The 16,999-nt window shown below is 38.2% G+C and overlaps 1 protein-coding gene across 1 annotated transcript; it reads left to right on the forward strand.

Annotated features, from left to right (window-relative positions):
* Positions 1-8,401: 8,401 nt before the first annotated feature.
* LOC131149649 (uncharacterized) lies at positions 8,402-9,257 on the forward strand. The gene has a single exon (XM_058100289.1). It carries the CDS (start codon positions 8,545-8,547, stop codon positions 9,253-9,255), a length of 711 nt encoding a protein of 236 aa, XP_057956272.1. The 5' UTR covers positions 8,402-8,544; the 3' UTR covers positions 9,256-9,257.
* Positions 9,258-16,999: the final 7,742 nt, after the last annotated feature.

Below are 16,999 nucleotides of genomic sequence, written 5' to 3' on the forward strand. Positions count from 1 at the left end.
CTAATACTTTGAAATTAAATTTTTATTATTTGTTAAAAAAAAAAGAAGTATTAGTGACGGCTAACAAATCTGTCACCAATAAGTGACCAATAGTGACGAATTTATAAATTCGCCACTAATATTCTGAACTTAAAATTTTGTTAATTTTTTAAAAACGGGAAGTATTAGCGTCGGTTCTCGAATTCGTCACTAATAAGGCAAATTCGTCACTAATACTCTGAACTTAATTTTTTTTTAATTTTTCTTTTAAAAGTAAGTTTTAGTGACGGTTGTCAAATCCGTCACTAATAATGGACCAATAGTGACAAACCTACAAATTCATCACTAATACTTTGAACTTAAAATTTTTTATTTTCTTAGAAAAATAGTACTGACGGTTATTTAATCGTCACTAATGTTTATCTTTTAGTGACGGATTGAATTCATCACTAATACCCCAGAAATCGTCACTAATATTTTCCCGGGTTAATTTATGCGCAAAAAATGTTTTCGCGCGTTATTTTTTGATTTTTAGTGATGAACATATTTGTGACAAATTCAATTTCATCACTAATAGTGTCGTATTAGTGACAGTTTTAGATCGATTTTTTTGTAGTGGATGCTAGTAATAATATTCAAACGAACTTAAAATTATTTTCTCAAACTGTATCAAACACAAGAGTTGTTTGAAATCAAGCTTTGTAAAATATTTTGTAGATAAAAAATACGAGCTAAGGTACCTTGCAATATCTATGCAAGAACCACAAGCCTCTAATTTTTCCCACACAAGATTTATTAGATTAAATTAGAGGGAAAAACTTGTGTTCAACTCTCAATATCAAAATCAATCAATGAACTACACACATGAGAGTATTAAGCAAATGAGAATGGATCACAAGCACTCTAGAAGCTCTCACAACACTTGGATAATCAAGGAATAAGTGTGTGGAAGTAGTGTGAGCAAAAATAGGATTTGGAATTTTGAGAGAATTTTGGCTTAATGATCTTGCTAATCCATCACTAATTTTTGCAAATGAACTTGCATATATAGGCATAGGCAAAATTATGACCGTTGGGGACTCAATGGGCATTATTAAAAAGATTTTAAAAGAGTTTAATATTTTAACCCAGTTTAACCCCTAATTATCGAGGTAAAAAATAAAAACAACCCGAGAGTTTCGAGTGCCCGAGCCACAGTTCGGTTGCCTGAATAGACACACTCAGAAAAGTTAGTTTTGAAGTTCGGGTGCCTGAATATGGGCTCGATTTGCTGAACTGAGGTGATTTTCCTGAACTCCGCGATTCTGTTGCCTGATCTAAAGTTCAGTATGCCAAACTCATAAGTTTGGTCGCCCGAGGGTTAAATGAACGTGAGGTTTGGGTGCTCGAGTTGGTGGGAATGGTCTTGGCACAGGTTCGATCGCCCATGGAAGATATATTCATTTTGGTTCGGTTTGCCGAACACAGGTCAACTTTTTGACCCGTCCACAATTCAGTTGACCAAGGAAATTTGAACTACCAGGTTTGGTTGACCGAATGCCTTATGATTTTTACCTTTAAGTAATGATTTTATTCAACTTATTCCCCTAATATTATATGTGATCTTCGAGACTATTTTACGTGTAAGTGTTGGGACCTAGGGTCTTTCTAAGGTCTTTGAGTTAGTCTTAAAAACCTGGCGTCGGTCGACCGATGGTCATTCTATAGTCTTGAGTTTATCAATTCCTATCATGCATGATATGCATATTATTACAAACCATTTCCTATATTACTATTACAGACCCGAATTAAGCATAATATAAATTACAATGAATAAATATTCTAGGTCTTTGTTTTCTTCAAGTCTTCATGTGCGATCAACTGATTTCATCAATATGAACCTGCACACAAACTTGGCAAACATTAAATACCAAGAGTATTTGTCATTATCAAAACCGGGTATAACCAATATGGTTAACAGCAAGGAGGTGGAGCTGTGGGTGATATCTGAGGTCTTTGAGATTGGAATCCTAGAGTTTGTCGCCTCCAGGAGAAGTTAGGATGTTGTTTCCATCTAGAATTATACGTGTTCGAATATGGGTCATTGGATGACCTATCATGCCAATTATGGGTAGCCTTAACTTTCTCCTGCACAAACTCAGGTTAAGGAGGTGCATGAGGGCAGTTGTAATATGTGTGTGCAGGATGGCACACACCTCAGCACACGCCACAAGCTGTGGTTGCTATCTTAAGGACAAGAGCTAGTCTAACTTTTTCACAATGGTGTGTAAGGTGGGCGCTAGGTCATGGCCCGCGGCTAACTCGTAGACTCCTTTAGGCTTGGAAGAAGATGGTTCGGATGGTCTATGAGCAGCAACAACATACTGCTGAGAATTTTCAGCTAGGTTCTCTAAGAGAGCCCAAGCCTCATTCTCGTACTTGGTGAGGAAAGTACCTCCACAAGATGCATCTATTGTTGGAATTGGCGTATTCTCAAGAGGGGGGGGGGTGAAGTGGGTATTTAAAAAATTTTCTTCTAGCTTTAATTCAAATCCACATTCAGTATAGCTCAACATGGGGTCTGTCTAAACGAATACTAATTGCACAGATAAATATAATATGTAGAAATTAAATCATGTGCAACATTCACAATATATTGAATATAACATATATGAGCAGCAATATAACGTGTAGAAAATTAAAAGCAGACACACGATATGTTATTGGGGTTCGGCCAATACTACCTACGTCCCTGCCTCAAGCTCACAAGTAAGAGGATTCTACTAGTTGCTCACTTGCGGGTAGAGCAACACCGTTTACAACACCTTATCAAAATGGTGCACTTAGTTCTCCTAACTGGGTTTGAACCAATCTAGTGCTCTCCTAATCGGGTCTGAGCAAGTCCGAGACTATTCACAGGGCTAGTCTCCCTCTTCCGACCATACGTTGGGAATACAACATTTAATCAAATAACATATTTTGTACAACAAAATATGATTCTAATATAAGCATATGTGTACCACAATTCAGTACAATATAATCAATGCACTCAAGTATGATAGAGAATTAATGATCAAGTGAGATCTTAAAAATTTAATTCAAGATAATATATTCAACAAAGGAATATTCAAGTTTGCCTTAAACCCCTAATCAAGTATCACATGAATATTTGATCAAATATAATCACAACAGATACTTAGGGTTTATGCTTGCAAAAGATTTTTCAAATGAAGTATGCAAGCTCTCAAGTCTTACAATTTGAATGCCAAGACTAGGAAGCTAAAACGAGTTATTCCCAATCAAATATTTATATGCGAAATATAATGGGAATAAACAATCAAGCAAGACTCTTAAAAAGATTTTTCAAATATGTGTGAATATGTGAAAGTAATGTCAAGAAAATGATTGAAATGATGCACAATAACACAATCAAATCTCTCTACACCTTACTATTGATTTGCAAGTTAGGAGAACAATAAAAAGGAACTCTCTATTTCAAAATGATATGTGCAAATAAGTATGTAAGAGAGTATATGAAATTATGCTTGAAAAGTTTGAGTATATAGCAAAGGGAGTATAAAAAATTTGAGAGAAAATTTGCTTAATCCCTTTGCTAATTAGTTGCTAATCTAAGCAAATGAGGGGTATATATAGAATTCCCCCTAAATATAACCGTTGGGCACCTATTGGGTATTTTGAAAATTTTAAATTAAAGTTTAACCTAAAATAGCCTCAATTAACCATGGTAAAAATAAAGCAACCTAAGAGGTTCAATTTGCTGACCCTTAGGGTCGATCAACCGAACGGACACAAGAAGAAAAGTAAATTTCTCGTGTTCAGTTGACTGTGGGCAACGATGGGTCGGCTGAGTCAGGAAATTTTCCAGCCCTTCATGGTTTCGATCGCTTGGTGAACGGTTTGGTCTGCATCACAATTCGGTCGCCTAAGGTGATTTTGAACTAAAAGTTCGGACACCCATGGAAGTTGGAAAAAGTCAAGACCAGGGTTTGGTCGACCATGGAAGATACGTTCAAATCTAGGTCGATCACCCGAGCCGAGTCAACAGTTTGACTTTAGGCTAGTTTGGTCAATTGAGACATTTATAACGCCAAGGTTCGGTCATCCGAAGCTCTTTCAAAGTTAAGTTAGGTCCTGATTTTGTTTAAAATCACCGCTATTCACATATGTATAACTTTTAAGATATAGGGGATTTTTCATGAAATGCTTGGAGACCTAAGGTCTAGGCTTTTAAATTAAGCCCAAAAAATCTGGCGTCTGTCAACCAAAGTCTTTGTAAGCCCTGATTTTGACCTTAAACTTATTCAATCATGTGTGAATAAGTTATAGCATTTTGTGTTAAGGTTTTAGGGTTCTAGTGGTCAATCTATGGTTTTTTGTATCTTGAGCATTAAGTCCTATCATGCATACAGATGCATTATTACAGACCATATAATATAACAAACTCAAATAAAATTAAATGCAATTACAACAAAAAAATGTGGTCTTCATTCCTTTTGCTTCTTCAAGAGCCATATGAGGCTTGATCTGAATGGACCGCATGGTTTTCTTATGTTCCTACCATCAGTGCATGCTAAGAATGGACTTATTCAAGAAGCTCAGTGCACAAGTAAAATACTTTGTATTTGTCATAATCAAAACAAGATATGACTCAAAAAGTCAACATCTACCATTGATTGGTCTCACTCAGCTAATCCTTTGTAGAAGGTTTAAACCAATTGCCACCTAGGGACTTGGTGATTTGGGCATTTAGGTAAGAGATCCCTAAAACGTTTTTAGGTCTTGAAAAATAGTTCCCCATCCAATTGTGAAAAACTAGTGATTGCCCTCCTTAGCTAGTTAGTCTTCCCAATTAAGAAGTACTTTTTCAAGAACTCATGTTGCATGGTGGCCCAATTGGTCACCGAGTTCGGCTCTAGGGAAGTTAGCTAATATTTGGCTTTATCCTTGAGAGAGAATAGGAAAAGCCTTAAGCGGAGGACATTATCACCAAAATTATGGATGCGGATGGTGGAACAGATTTTGAGAAATTCATCGAGATGCTTATACAAATTTTCATTAGAATTCCCATAGAAATTGGGAAGCATCGAAAGATGGAAGTCTTGATCTCAAATTGAGTCGCCTCGACATCCGGAAATCGGATACAATACGGTGAGGTGTATGTGTTGAGTACGAAGTAGTCTCTAAGGAGCTTGAGGTTCCGGGATTTGAACAGCGGGAACCAGTGGACGTTCAGCTATGACTTTAAGTTCGAACGACTCAATAATCTTGGGATTAGAGGTGAATTTCCTAATGGACCTACGAGATCTCTCAATCTCGGGGTCTATAGGCACTAACTTAGGATCCAAAAAACGTAAAGCCATCATACACACATATATCACACAATCAAGACTTCAGAATATAAAACAAAAATAAAAGAAAATAAAGAAAAACAAAGCAATAATACTTTAACTGGAAATTGGTTTATAACCATGACCTAGTCCCTAACAACGAAGCCAAAATTTAGTAGGCTCGCTAAGGTTTGGGTCCTCAACTACCAAAGATAAAATTTATAGACCTAACTACTCCCAAGTTCAGTAGAACAGTGAATAAGTCGGGTATCGATCCATGGAGACTAAAGTGCAGTTATTCACCACTTCTAGCTTAGTTTACTATAACTTTGTGTAAAAAGGAAAAATATGAGATTTTTTTGGGGGGGGGGGGGGGTGGGGTTCTAACAATCTACCGAAAGCATGTAAATTCTAAATTATCACTACTCCTACAAAGTAGATCTAAGATCATGAATCACGCCTAAACTGTTGTTTGACACAAGTTATGTTCGGTCAACTATCCGTCTTAGGCTAACGGCTAAGTGAATCATTCGAGGGCATAGAGTAGCGAAGGTGTGCCAATCGTCCAGAGCATGATCGGGAACCAGTGTATACTCTATCTCAACGATCACGAATTCACCCTGTACATGAACCGTTGCCTAATCCATATAGGTGACTGAATCCCTAACTAGGCTATCCTTTCCCCTAGGGTATCATCATTCTCAAAGATGTAAACTTGTATGGTATTTAAATGAAAACATGTAAATGAAAACAAATAAATGAAAGCAGCAAAGGAAAGCAGTAAAGAAAAGCATGTAAAGATGGCAATTGCAAACTCAATAGTGTGTCACAACAATCGAGCATACAACTGAAAACCCTAATCTACTTGGAAACACAAGGAATAACAAGGTTGTCACAGGCCTTCACAAAACCAAGCATGAACCAAAACAAGAATTGAAATCAAAAGTAGTATATCTCGACCTGGCTGCCCCTTAAGGTTTTCCTGGTCGAGCACTTGGTTGAGACTCTCAATATCTCTGGTTCAGTTTGCCTTAGTATCTCGACCTAGTCACCTATGAGGGTCACTTGATCGATCACTTGGTCAAACCTTGTAGCAATTCTTCTTCAATCTGAACCTTGGAGTTTGCAGCTTGTGACCTGGTCGCCCCTGTGTGTTGCTGGTCACACCACATGGTCGAACATGGTCTTTTCTCCTTTGATGAACTGAGGCTTTGAGAGTTTGGTTGAGCATATGATTTGAGCTTTAAGTATCCCAAATACTCCCTTAGCTTCTCGTAATGCTTAACTCCTCGATTTTAACCTGTTTTTTCCTGAAACATGAACAAAGCTTACATAACTCTGAACTATGATTACAAAGGGCGTTTACAACATAAATAAAGACAAAATAAAGGTAAATAGGGGCCTAAAATAGTGCATTTTAGGGCTCATTAGACTTCGAATAAGATGGGATCAAGTCTATTGTGGGATCAGAGAAAAGATTGGCTATTGTGAAGAGTTTCAGTTTGTGGTAGGTTGAAGCCTCCTGTCTTGGAGTTCAACGAGTATGGCTAAAACTTGGTTTGTGTATATTTGTCAATGAGGACATTGATAGACTAAATGAGGGAAATTGTTAGGGTCTTATTAGAGCTTTGCGACCTTAACACATGGTTTTAGTTTGTAACTATGAACTAGGAGGTATGGTCAGTTAACCTTGACATGACTTTGCGGTAGTCATGGGGATGGTTTTAGTATATCTTTGTGATGTCATGGTTGGTCTAGATGGTTCTGATTGTGGTGTTCTCAAATCTAAGATGCATGATCATTAGATCCTTGGTAGTTACTTGTATATGATCGAGAATACTTGGAAGAATGATTCTTGGGGGGAACACTTGGTGTGCATCCTACCTCCCCAATTTCTTGATGGTTACTACGTGAACAATCTTGAGGAATCCTTAGGGGTAGCTCTTAAATATCCTTGAGGGGTGTCTTGGTTTTTCGTGTTAGATTGAAAGCTCAATGGAAAATTCATTTTCGAATGGGATTATGCATTTCTCTCTGGCTAGAGGTTTGGGTCTACATCCTTCTTAACTGTCGACTATATGGATATGTAGGATCATCTAAGACCCTGTTGTACTGAGGCGATGAGAGTTTCCTTCAGTATTGGTGGAAGGTAAGTTATTTCCTTTACCATTCAAGTTGAAGTTTCTTAATGATGACCTTAGTTAGTACAAGTGTAGTTGAGTTGTGAGAGTTGACCATGGGGTTAGACACTTGAGTGTTTTATTGGATACAGATGAGTACAACTCGGTTGGACCTAGTGTAGTCTTGCCACCACTTGGGCTTGCTTCTTGACACTTCAGGAGGATTTTGGCAAGGGTGAATCCTATTTGGCCATTTTGAACTCCACATTTATGATACCTAGCATTGGTAAGCTTTGGTCTTTGTTAAATCCTAAATCCAAGAGGCACATATTCATTGATTATGAAAAGGCGTTAAAAGATTGAAACTGTAAGATGCGCTGAAGTGCAAAGCTGTGGCTAAGTGTCTACATTGAATGAAAAAGAAGAAGGAAGTTGCAAGGGTCGGTAAGGGGTATAGGGGCACAATTGTAATGGTGGAGTTTTGTAGACAATGAGACCAAAAACCAAAAATCCCCTTAATTGCCCCCACGGGCATGGCGCGGTGGAAAGATATCAGCACGTAAAAAGGAGCATTGGAGGTTCAATTCCAAGTAGATACACTCACGAAGCCAGTGGTACCTATGGATGGTGAGAATTTACTTTGTGAACCAGTGGGGACTGTGGATGGTGAGAGTTTGCTCTGTGAGCCAGTAGGAACCGTGGATGGTGAGAGTTTTCTGTGAGCCAGCGGAGACTGTGGATGGTAATGGAGATGTGTCTCGGGGGTCGGGTTGGCTGAAGTCCAACTGATGCACGAAAGTCGTGTCCGCATTCCGGACTTTACTTGATCAGCGAGACCTAGGGAGAGGACGCTGATCCATACGTTTGATGCCGCACCAGGGGTTCCGAAGGGCTTGTTGGTGACTGGAGTTCGTATCTAATAAAAAAAGAAAAAAAAAATCCCCTTAATAAAATAGCGTAAGTAAATAGCCGTTCTGCTGCCAACGCAGCTTAGATTCCGGTTGCAACTTACAAGCCCTTTCGTCCCCTTTCTTTCCACCGGCAGAAGAAGCTGACACTCGCATGTCCTCGACAATGGAGGAACCCCTCCAACCCCATCTCTGAAACGACCCAAAATAATGGACAGACACATACAGGTTCTTCTGAATAAAATCTCATGCGTTTCCATCACCATCGCTACCTTTACTCTCCTCCTCGTCTTCCTCCAAATCCCTGACACCTGCGTCCCTGAGGCGGCCCCGCCGCCCCCGGCGGCCACCTCCCACAAATCTCTCAACAACCGCCGGTTCCCCAAGTCCTCCTGCGATTTCTCCCACCGCGAGCACGTCTCCATTGAAAAGAAAAACAAGCGCATTTGGTCTACCAAAGCCTGGGCCCATACCCTCTCCTCCTACACTCTATTCTTTCGAGATCTCAACCTCCTCGGCAACCACTCCAAGGTCCTCTGCGTCTCCGCAGGTCCTGGACACGCTGTCATGGCTCTGACCCAGCTTGGCGTCGCCGACGTCACGGGCATCGAAGTTATCGATTCGCCCCCGCTCGTTAACAAAGCCGATCCCCATAATTTACCCTTTTTCGATCACGTTTTTGATTTGGCGTTTACTGCAAATTTTCCGGAGGCTTTGTTTCCGGCACGGTTAATCTCCGAGATGGAGCGCACGGTTAGGCCTGGCGGGTTTTGCGTGCTTGCGGTGCAGGATTGTTCAGATGAGGATGTGAGGGAGATTGTAGGGTTGTTTCGACGGGCAAAGTTGGTTAGTGCTGTGAATGTTACATTGATTGGGTTGAAAATGGCAAGGATTATAATGAGAATTACAATTCCTTCTTGATTTATGATACTCTTTTTTCTTATCGAGGTATGGTTTTTCTTTTATTGTTGTTATTTCAATTGTTGATTTGCTAATTTATGTTATCTCTCTGAATATAGTATAGGGTTTGGAGTATGAAATGCTTGTTCAGTTAATATTGTTGTCGTATGGACCATTAAAATCCTTTATATTGCAATTGAAATCCATAGGGTCATTAGATATTAATTATTGAGTCTCAAATTGAAAGTTGAAACTCATCATGGATTTTTTTTTTCAATTTTTTTTTCGGCTAAGGCAATACCCATGTGGTAAGTGGTAGTTGTACTGGCATATTACGGTAGTTGCAAATAAAGAACCCAAACTCAAATGACTACATTCGCACTCCAAAATGGCTTAACTGGGATCCCTCATCAAAGCTGGATCAGTAGCATTTTAATTGACATATTTAGGGCTTTGAAATTTACTAATGTGAGTTCTCACTGTAACTAGGTAACTGTAATGTGAAGGATGTGTTACTCCGCAATTTTGCAAAAAAATTTAGGCTTTTGTTCATTTTCCACTTTGTTGATGTGTTTGGGACTACCAATTTGTTTTCTCTTGCATGGTGGAGTGGGTTTGCTAGAACAAAGTTATCAAAATGTACTGTGAAGATTAAACCAAGTGACTTTGAAGACTGATGCCAATTAACATATCTGCTTTTGGACATGAGTTCTTGCTACAAGGGACTTCAAGAAAGGTTCAGATTTACCTATGAGCCTCGTTTGGATTATGTTATTCTCTGTTCGGTAGAAGCTCATTGACCAATCATTGGAAGGGGCTTCATGTGCAATCCTTATTTCTTTTGCCTTTTATAGCACAATAGAAGTTAATTCTTTGTGTATTTAGGGATTGTTTGGAGTCACTTACAGAAAAGAACTTTTCTAGAAAAGTATTTTCTGTACTTATCTAAAAGTAGCATGGGACTTAGTTTTTAGAATCATACGATGAGTATCGAGAAAGGCATAAGTCGGTTTGAATCACATGGGAGACTTGCAGAAGGCAGTGAATCAAGGTGAATTGTGCAATTCAGCTGGTGAATTGGTGAATCGAATCGAATCATAAGATTTGGATGCAACTCCTCTAAAACCCAACTTAAAGGTATTTAGACCTTTTTTCGGTTTTCATTGTGGCCTTCTATTTGCTTTTTAATTGAGTTATGTCCTCCAAGAGGAAATAAAGAAGTTTGTTGGTCCTCTCATTCTGCACCTCTTATTTATGCCATTAGATAAGATTAGAAGAAAACCAGAGTTAGAGAAGGAAACCTTTCTTGAGAAGAAAACCAAAGTCAACTAGGTGGGTGAGCTTTTGGTTGGCACATTGCCCTATCCACTGCCTTGGATTTAAAGATATGATTTTTGACCTCTCTAATTAAACACGATAATGTTTAATTTTTTTTTCATTGATTTATTCCCTTAAAAACCATAAAGTTCAATTTTTTGTTAAGTTTTTCTTGGTTCCTATGCACATGAATTTTTTTTATTGTAAAACATGTATACTTTACCATAACCATGACGGTCAATTTTTAAAATTTTTTTCGTTGGTCTTTAACTTACTTTTTAGTGTATCTTGAGCTCTTAGACTTGGTGCTTTAGTTTTGAGTCAAATAACAACTACTTGATAGAGGTGGAATGGTTAGATCATGGTATATCTTGCTTATATGGCTAGTTTTCATTATACATCATTATATGTATTAGTTAAATAGATCATGGTAGGATTTAGATCTACAAAACTTGCATCGAAAGCAAGCACCATTCCAATTATCAACATGGATGATCCATATTTATTGAAGTGTCAATGTATTTTACTATTTTACTTGTTGCACATATATACAAGTTATTAGGAATCGATTTTTCAAATTTTGTACCGAATCTTATGATTCAATTTGATTCTCGATTCTTGATTCATGAAATCGAGATTTTGATTCACGATTCGAATCTCGATTTCACAACTATGGTCTAGGATTACTTATTATTAATACCTTTTCAGATAAGTAATTATTTTAGGGGAAAAAATTCAAAACATACTTATTTTCCTTTAAAAAAAAAAATTTATAGAAGTACTTTTTGAAATAAGTACTTATTTAAGTGTAAATAAAATACTACTTATTGGCACAAATACTTAATTTAAGTACTTTTCATGATAAGTACTTATTTTTTAAGATGTACCGAGTGGGGGCTTAAAAGATTCTGAACAGGCATAATAACATTAGCTGCAAGAGCCAAACCCAAATGACCAATCTTACACAGCGAAAGGGCATTATTCACATTCTCCACCCAACCCCCCCCCCCCCCCCCCAAAAAAAAAAGCAAAGCTGGATCAATAACATCTAAAAAATTGGCATATTGAGGGGTTTGAGATTTACTTGTTTGAGTTCTCAATGTAGTTAGGTAAACTTATTTTTAAAGCTGTGTTACTTAGCTATTCTGCAAAAGCTTCTTGGTCGTTGTGCCTTTTCCACTTTGTTGATGTTTATACCACCAATTTTCCTTTCCTTGTATGAAACAAAATTATGAAAATCTACTTTACTGTGAAGATTAACCTAGTGACTTTGAAGACTGATTCCAGTGACCGTATTCTTATTTTGGGCATGAGTTCTTGCTGTTAGTGACTTCAGGAAACGTTTAGATTCCCTTATCAACCTCCTAGAATGAGGGAAACTCACTAAATGCAGTGTGTGACAATGCACAAATAGTTTTGATTATATTGTAATCAGCTTGATAGAAGTTCATTGACCCATCATTGTAGAGGGGCTTCTTGTGTAATCTTAAATTCAGTTTACCTTTTATAGAACAATAGAAGTCCATCCCTTGTGCATTCAAAACTTCTTTACAGGCATAGCTACAATAGTTGCAAATATAGAACCCAAACCCAGATGACCACACTTGCACTCCAAAAGAGCCTAAAATTGCACACCCTCATCAAAGCTGGAACATTAATGTTTTAATTGGCATATTGAGGGGTTTGATCTTTGAGATTTATGTGAATTCTGTACATAACTTGCTAATTTCAATGTGAAGGGTGTGTTATTGAACTATTCAGCCAAAAGTTCATGATGGGCTTTGTTCTTTCCTACTCTGTTTTACCACCAATTTGACTACTCTTGTTTGTTGTTAGTAGATGTTCTAGAAGACTAGAACAAAATTATGAAAATATATTGTACTACAAAGATTAACAAAGTGACTTTAAGGACTGATGCTAATGAACATATTCTTCTGTTAGACATGAGTTCTTGTTGTTAGGGACTTCAAAAAATGTTTAGATTCACCTATCAACCTACTAAAATGAAGGGACCCCAATAAGTGCCATGTGTGAAAAATTACAAGTAGTTTGGATTATATTGCTATCAGTTTGATAGAAGTTCATCGATCAATCATTGGAAAAGGGTTTTTGTTATGAAAAAACGAATGCATAGTGGAATAAATTGATCTTACAATGCAGCACTTAACGGTGAAATATACAGAACAAAAATTACGCAGATTATAATGAAAGCAATAGCAATAACACAAGGAATTACATGGTTTGACAATGCCTACATCCAAGGAAGCAATCGGTAGTGTTTTTCTTACTATTTTGTGTCCAAAGACATGTATATTCAGAATTACAACATATACAACGTATATATAACCCTTTCAAAGGTTTTCCCCCCTGAAACCCAACCTATCCAAAGTCCCAAAATTCAAAATTCCAAACCAGAGCTAAACTGTCGGTAGTTTCAGACATATTTGTCGACGGTTTAATATTGAGAGCAAACAGTCGAAGTAACAGGCTCAGAACCGTCGACTGTTTCTTGTCATCTTGATAAAACTGTCGATGGTTTCAGGGGACGATTTTCTCCTGCAAACCTGCTGCAAACTACAACTGTTGTTTTCTACCATGTTTTCTCATTGTACATGCATTCCACTCGATATAAAAATGGGCAGTACGGTGCATAAAGCTCCCGCGTATGCGGAGTTCGGGGAAGGGGCGGACGACAATGGATCTATAGTACGTAGCCTTACCTTGCATTTTTGCGAGAGGCTGTTTCCATGCCAATATATGCCCTTTAAGAGAACCAAAAACATAAACCCGCTGCTCCACTTAGGACAAAAATCCGTATAGGTTGGGACCGCCGCTTGTCTAGAAACTGCAGACAAAAACCAAGTCCAAGCAATGCTTGAACTTGTCTGTGACAGTTTCAACTTCTGCCATGAACCTCGATTCAGTTGTAGATGTTACAACCAGAGACTATACCCTAGACTTCTAACAAATAAGCCATCTCACAACAGTAAACACATACCCCTTTGTAGACCTCTTGTCATCAAAGCCCCCTGCATAGTCTGCATTCACTAATCTTTCAACTGACGGATCATTCTGTTGCCTGCCGAAACACCCCATTGTACTAGCACAAGGGATCTTTGACATATTCCGAATATTACCGTCTGTCCTTGGGTATCGAGCGGTAGACAATTTACATTGATTCTCCACAAAACCACCTTAAGACAATCATAATCTCCTTGTAGTTCTATCCACAAAGCCACCCTGAGATAATCCTAATCTCCCTGCAGTTTTGTCCTTGCGAATCTCCAAACCAAGACTCTTCTTGGCCGTACCCAAAACCTTTATGTCAAAACCTTTTCTCAACAGAGTCTCCAACTGATTAGCCTCAGTCAAAGCCTTCTTAGCAAATAACATGTTATCCATAAACAACAGAAACATCACCCTCTTGCGACCTATCACCCTCTTCCCTTCTAGAAGCTCCACTAACTCCCACATTTGATTCTTATGCAATAACTCCATTTCCTCTACCATAATACTCATCCATTTATTTTCCTCTTTATTGTGCACCGCATCTTGAAAAATAGTAGGAACCTTGCAGGTAGTAATGAATGCATAAAACAAAAGATCATCTAATTCATACCTGAGTGATGACCTGATGGTGCATCTGGATCCATTGTGATCCTGTTGCTCTCCTGAGTCTGTAACTCCACTTGCATCACATGTTCATTGGTGCTGCAGTTTTTTGGCACTTGTTTATCTTCCTTTACCCGAGTACGCTGCACCATGACTTTCTCACCAAAAATCATGTCTTTACTGATCACCACCTTGTTTGCCATTGGATCACACAGTTTGAACCCACATTTCTTATACCCCAGAAAGATGTACCGTCCAGACATTGCACCAAACTTAGATGAGCCTCACTAGAAATGTGCACGGTTGGACATCCAAATACTCTCAAATCAGAGTAGTCTACCGCATAACCTGTCCACACTTCTCATGCAACTTTTCCATCTAGTGATACCCTTGGTGATTGGTTAAACGAGAAACGCGTCATACTCATTGAATTTACTAAGAAGTTCCTTGCAAGAGCCCTGCATACAACTTGCCATGCTGCTAACAAAACTCCTTGAACAGAACAAGCATACTCAATTCCAATGTCTGACTTGAGGATCTCTCTCCTGGTCTAGTTTTCCACCTCAGCCACAAGTTAAACTTGATAAACATTTCTGACTTGTGCCGCATGAAGTACACCAAGACCTTCGTGATAAACTCACGAAATACATATGTCCACCCCGTGATGCTACTATCACCAGTCTCCAAAAATCTAAATAAATGTAGTTAAGAATACCTTCTGTCTTGTGTGTGGTTTTACACAAAACAATATTACTTGACTTAGAGTCTATAGCTGCAGCTCCACCTACAATTGTGGTACCCTACAGTGCATAGATATTATCCTCTAATTTTTGTCCCTTCATCACCATCAAGTCGTCTTCACACACATTCATTATCCCATTTTCAAACTCGTAACTATACCCGTTACAATCTAAAGTGCCCAATGAAATTACATTCTTCCGTAAATCCAGTATATGCCTTAGATCACATAAAGTTCTCCCAACACCATCATACATTTTAATTCTAACATTTCCTATTCCAACAATTTTGCATGAAGCATCATTTCCTATTAGAACATAACCAGAATTAACTGACCTGTAGGTGTTGAACCAATTTTTTATTTGGTTTCATGTGATAAAAACATTCCGAATCTAGGATGCAAGAATCCGTGAGGCGTTTTGAACCTGATGAAACAAATACCATATCATCATCACTGTTCCCTGAGTCTCCTTCTTCTACTACATTTGCAAATTTTGACGAACTCTCTTGATTTTTAGCATTCCCCTTCTACTCCGGACACTCCGATTTTATGTGCCCAATTTTCCTGCACTTAAAACACCTTTTGTCCTTCTTCCTGGACTGCGACCGTGATTTATTACCACTCAATCTGCTCCGGAATTTGCTTCTCCCGCATTCATGGTTACCCTTCACCACAAACCCTTCACCATATGAAATTTTATCGCTGGCTATCTTTCTTTGATGAAAAATTAGCAATGCGCTTGTTACCTCTTCCAAATTCAGGGTTTCTTTGCCCCATGTTAGAGTAGTAACCAAGTTTTCATACGCGTGACATGCAGGTAGCGAATTCAATAGCATCAACGCCTTGTCTTCTTCCTCGAACTTCACATCAACCTGCATTAAATCACTTACAATTTGATTGAATGCATTGATATGTTGGTTCAAATATGAACCCTCCACCATCTTAAGTTAATACAATCTTTGCTTAAGAAATAACGTGTTCGATAAAGACTTAAACATATACTGAATTTCTAATTTCTGTCAAACTATTGTTGGAGAATCCTCATCCATGACGTGATACAACACGTCATCAGCCAAACAAAGTCGAATAGTCAATACTGCCTTGCCTTCCTGTTAGAATTGGTGTATTCCCAAGAGGGGGGGTGAATTGGAATTTTCAAACTTTTCTCCTAGGTAAGACTAGATGTTAGCAGGATATTCCAACCTAGGGTCTTTCTAAGCAATCTCTAATGTGCTGATAAATATAATATATGGAAATTCAAATTATGCGCATCATTCACACCAAAACATATACGTGCGGTAAATATAAAGTGCGGAAATATAAACAGACACACGATATGTTATCGGGGTTCGGCCAACTGTGCCTACGTCCACGCCTCTAGCTCGCAAGTCCGAAGATTCCACTAATAGTTCACTTAAGGGTGGAGCGGCACCGATTACAAGTAGGTCAATTAGCACAGGGCTGACCTCAACCTTAACCAGGTCAATTAAGGGGATGACCTTAACCAACACGCCTTAACAGGATGGCGCACCTAACTTTTCTGACCGGGTCTAAGCCAATCCGGGACTATTCCAGGGTTAGTATCCCTCTTCAGGCCCGTGCTTGGAAATAGAACAACATTTTCAATCAAATAATAACGGTACAGTGATTGTACTTTCGTGTAAAGCAGATATGTACCCAGATGCGCTCAGTCACATACACCACAAGATAATTTAATATGTAAGCTCAGTATGGTCTAGTATCTCAACTCTCAGACGTATATTTACTATCAGTGTAATGAGTGCGAGAGAGTTTCAATCAAGCAATTTTTGTATCACAAGATATTCAACCAAGGTGTTCACACAAAGATATCAAGCAAGTCTCAAGTATACTAATCAGTATGATATCTCAGTCACGTAGATCAAATAATGTAAATGCTTAGTTTGCAAAAGATGTGTAATATTTGTATCTAGCAAATAATATGTGAGTGAATAACTTTTGTACAAAGATTAATATTACAAATACAAATATCTTCTCACAAGTATATCAATATAAATCACACAAAATATTTGAGTATGTTTTTGAAAATATTTTTGCAACCCAAAAACAAATGCAAGC

Source organism: Malania oleifera, chromosome 2 (genome assembly GCF_029873635.1).
Source record: "Malania oleifera isolate guangnan ecotype guangnan chromosome 2, ASM2987363v1, whole genome shotgun sequence".
In the NCBI taxonomy this organism is placed as follows: Eukaryota; Viridiplantae; Streptophyta; class Magnoliopsida; order Santalales; family Ximeniaceae; genus Malania; species Malania oleifera.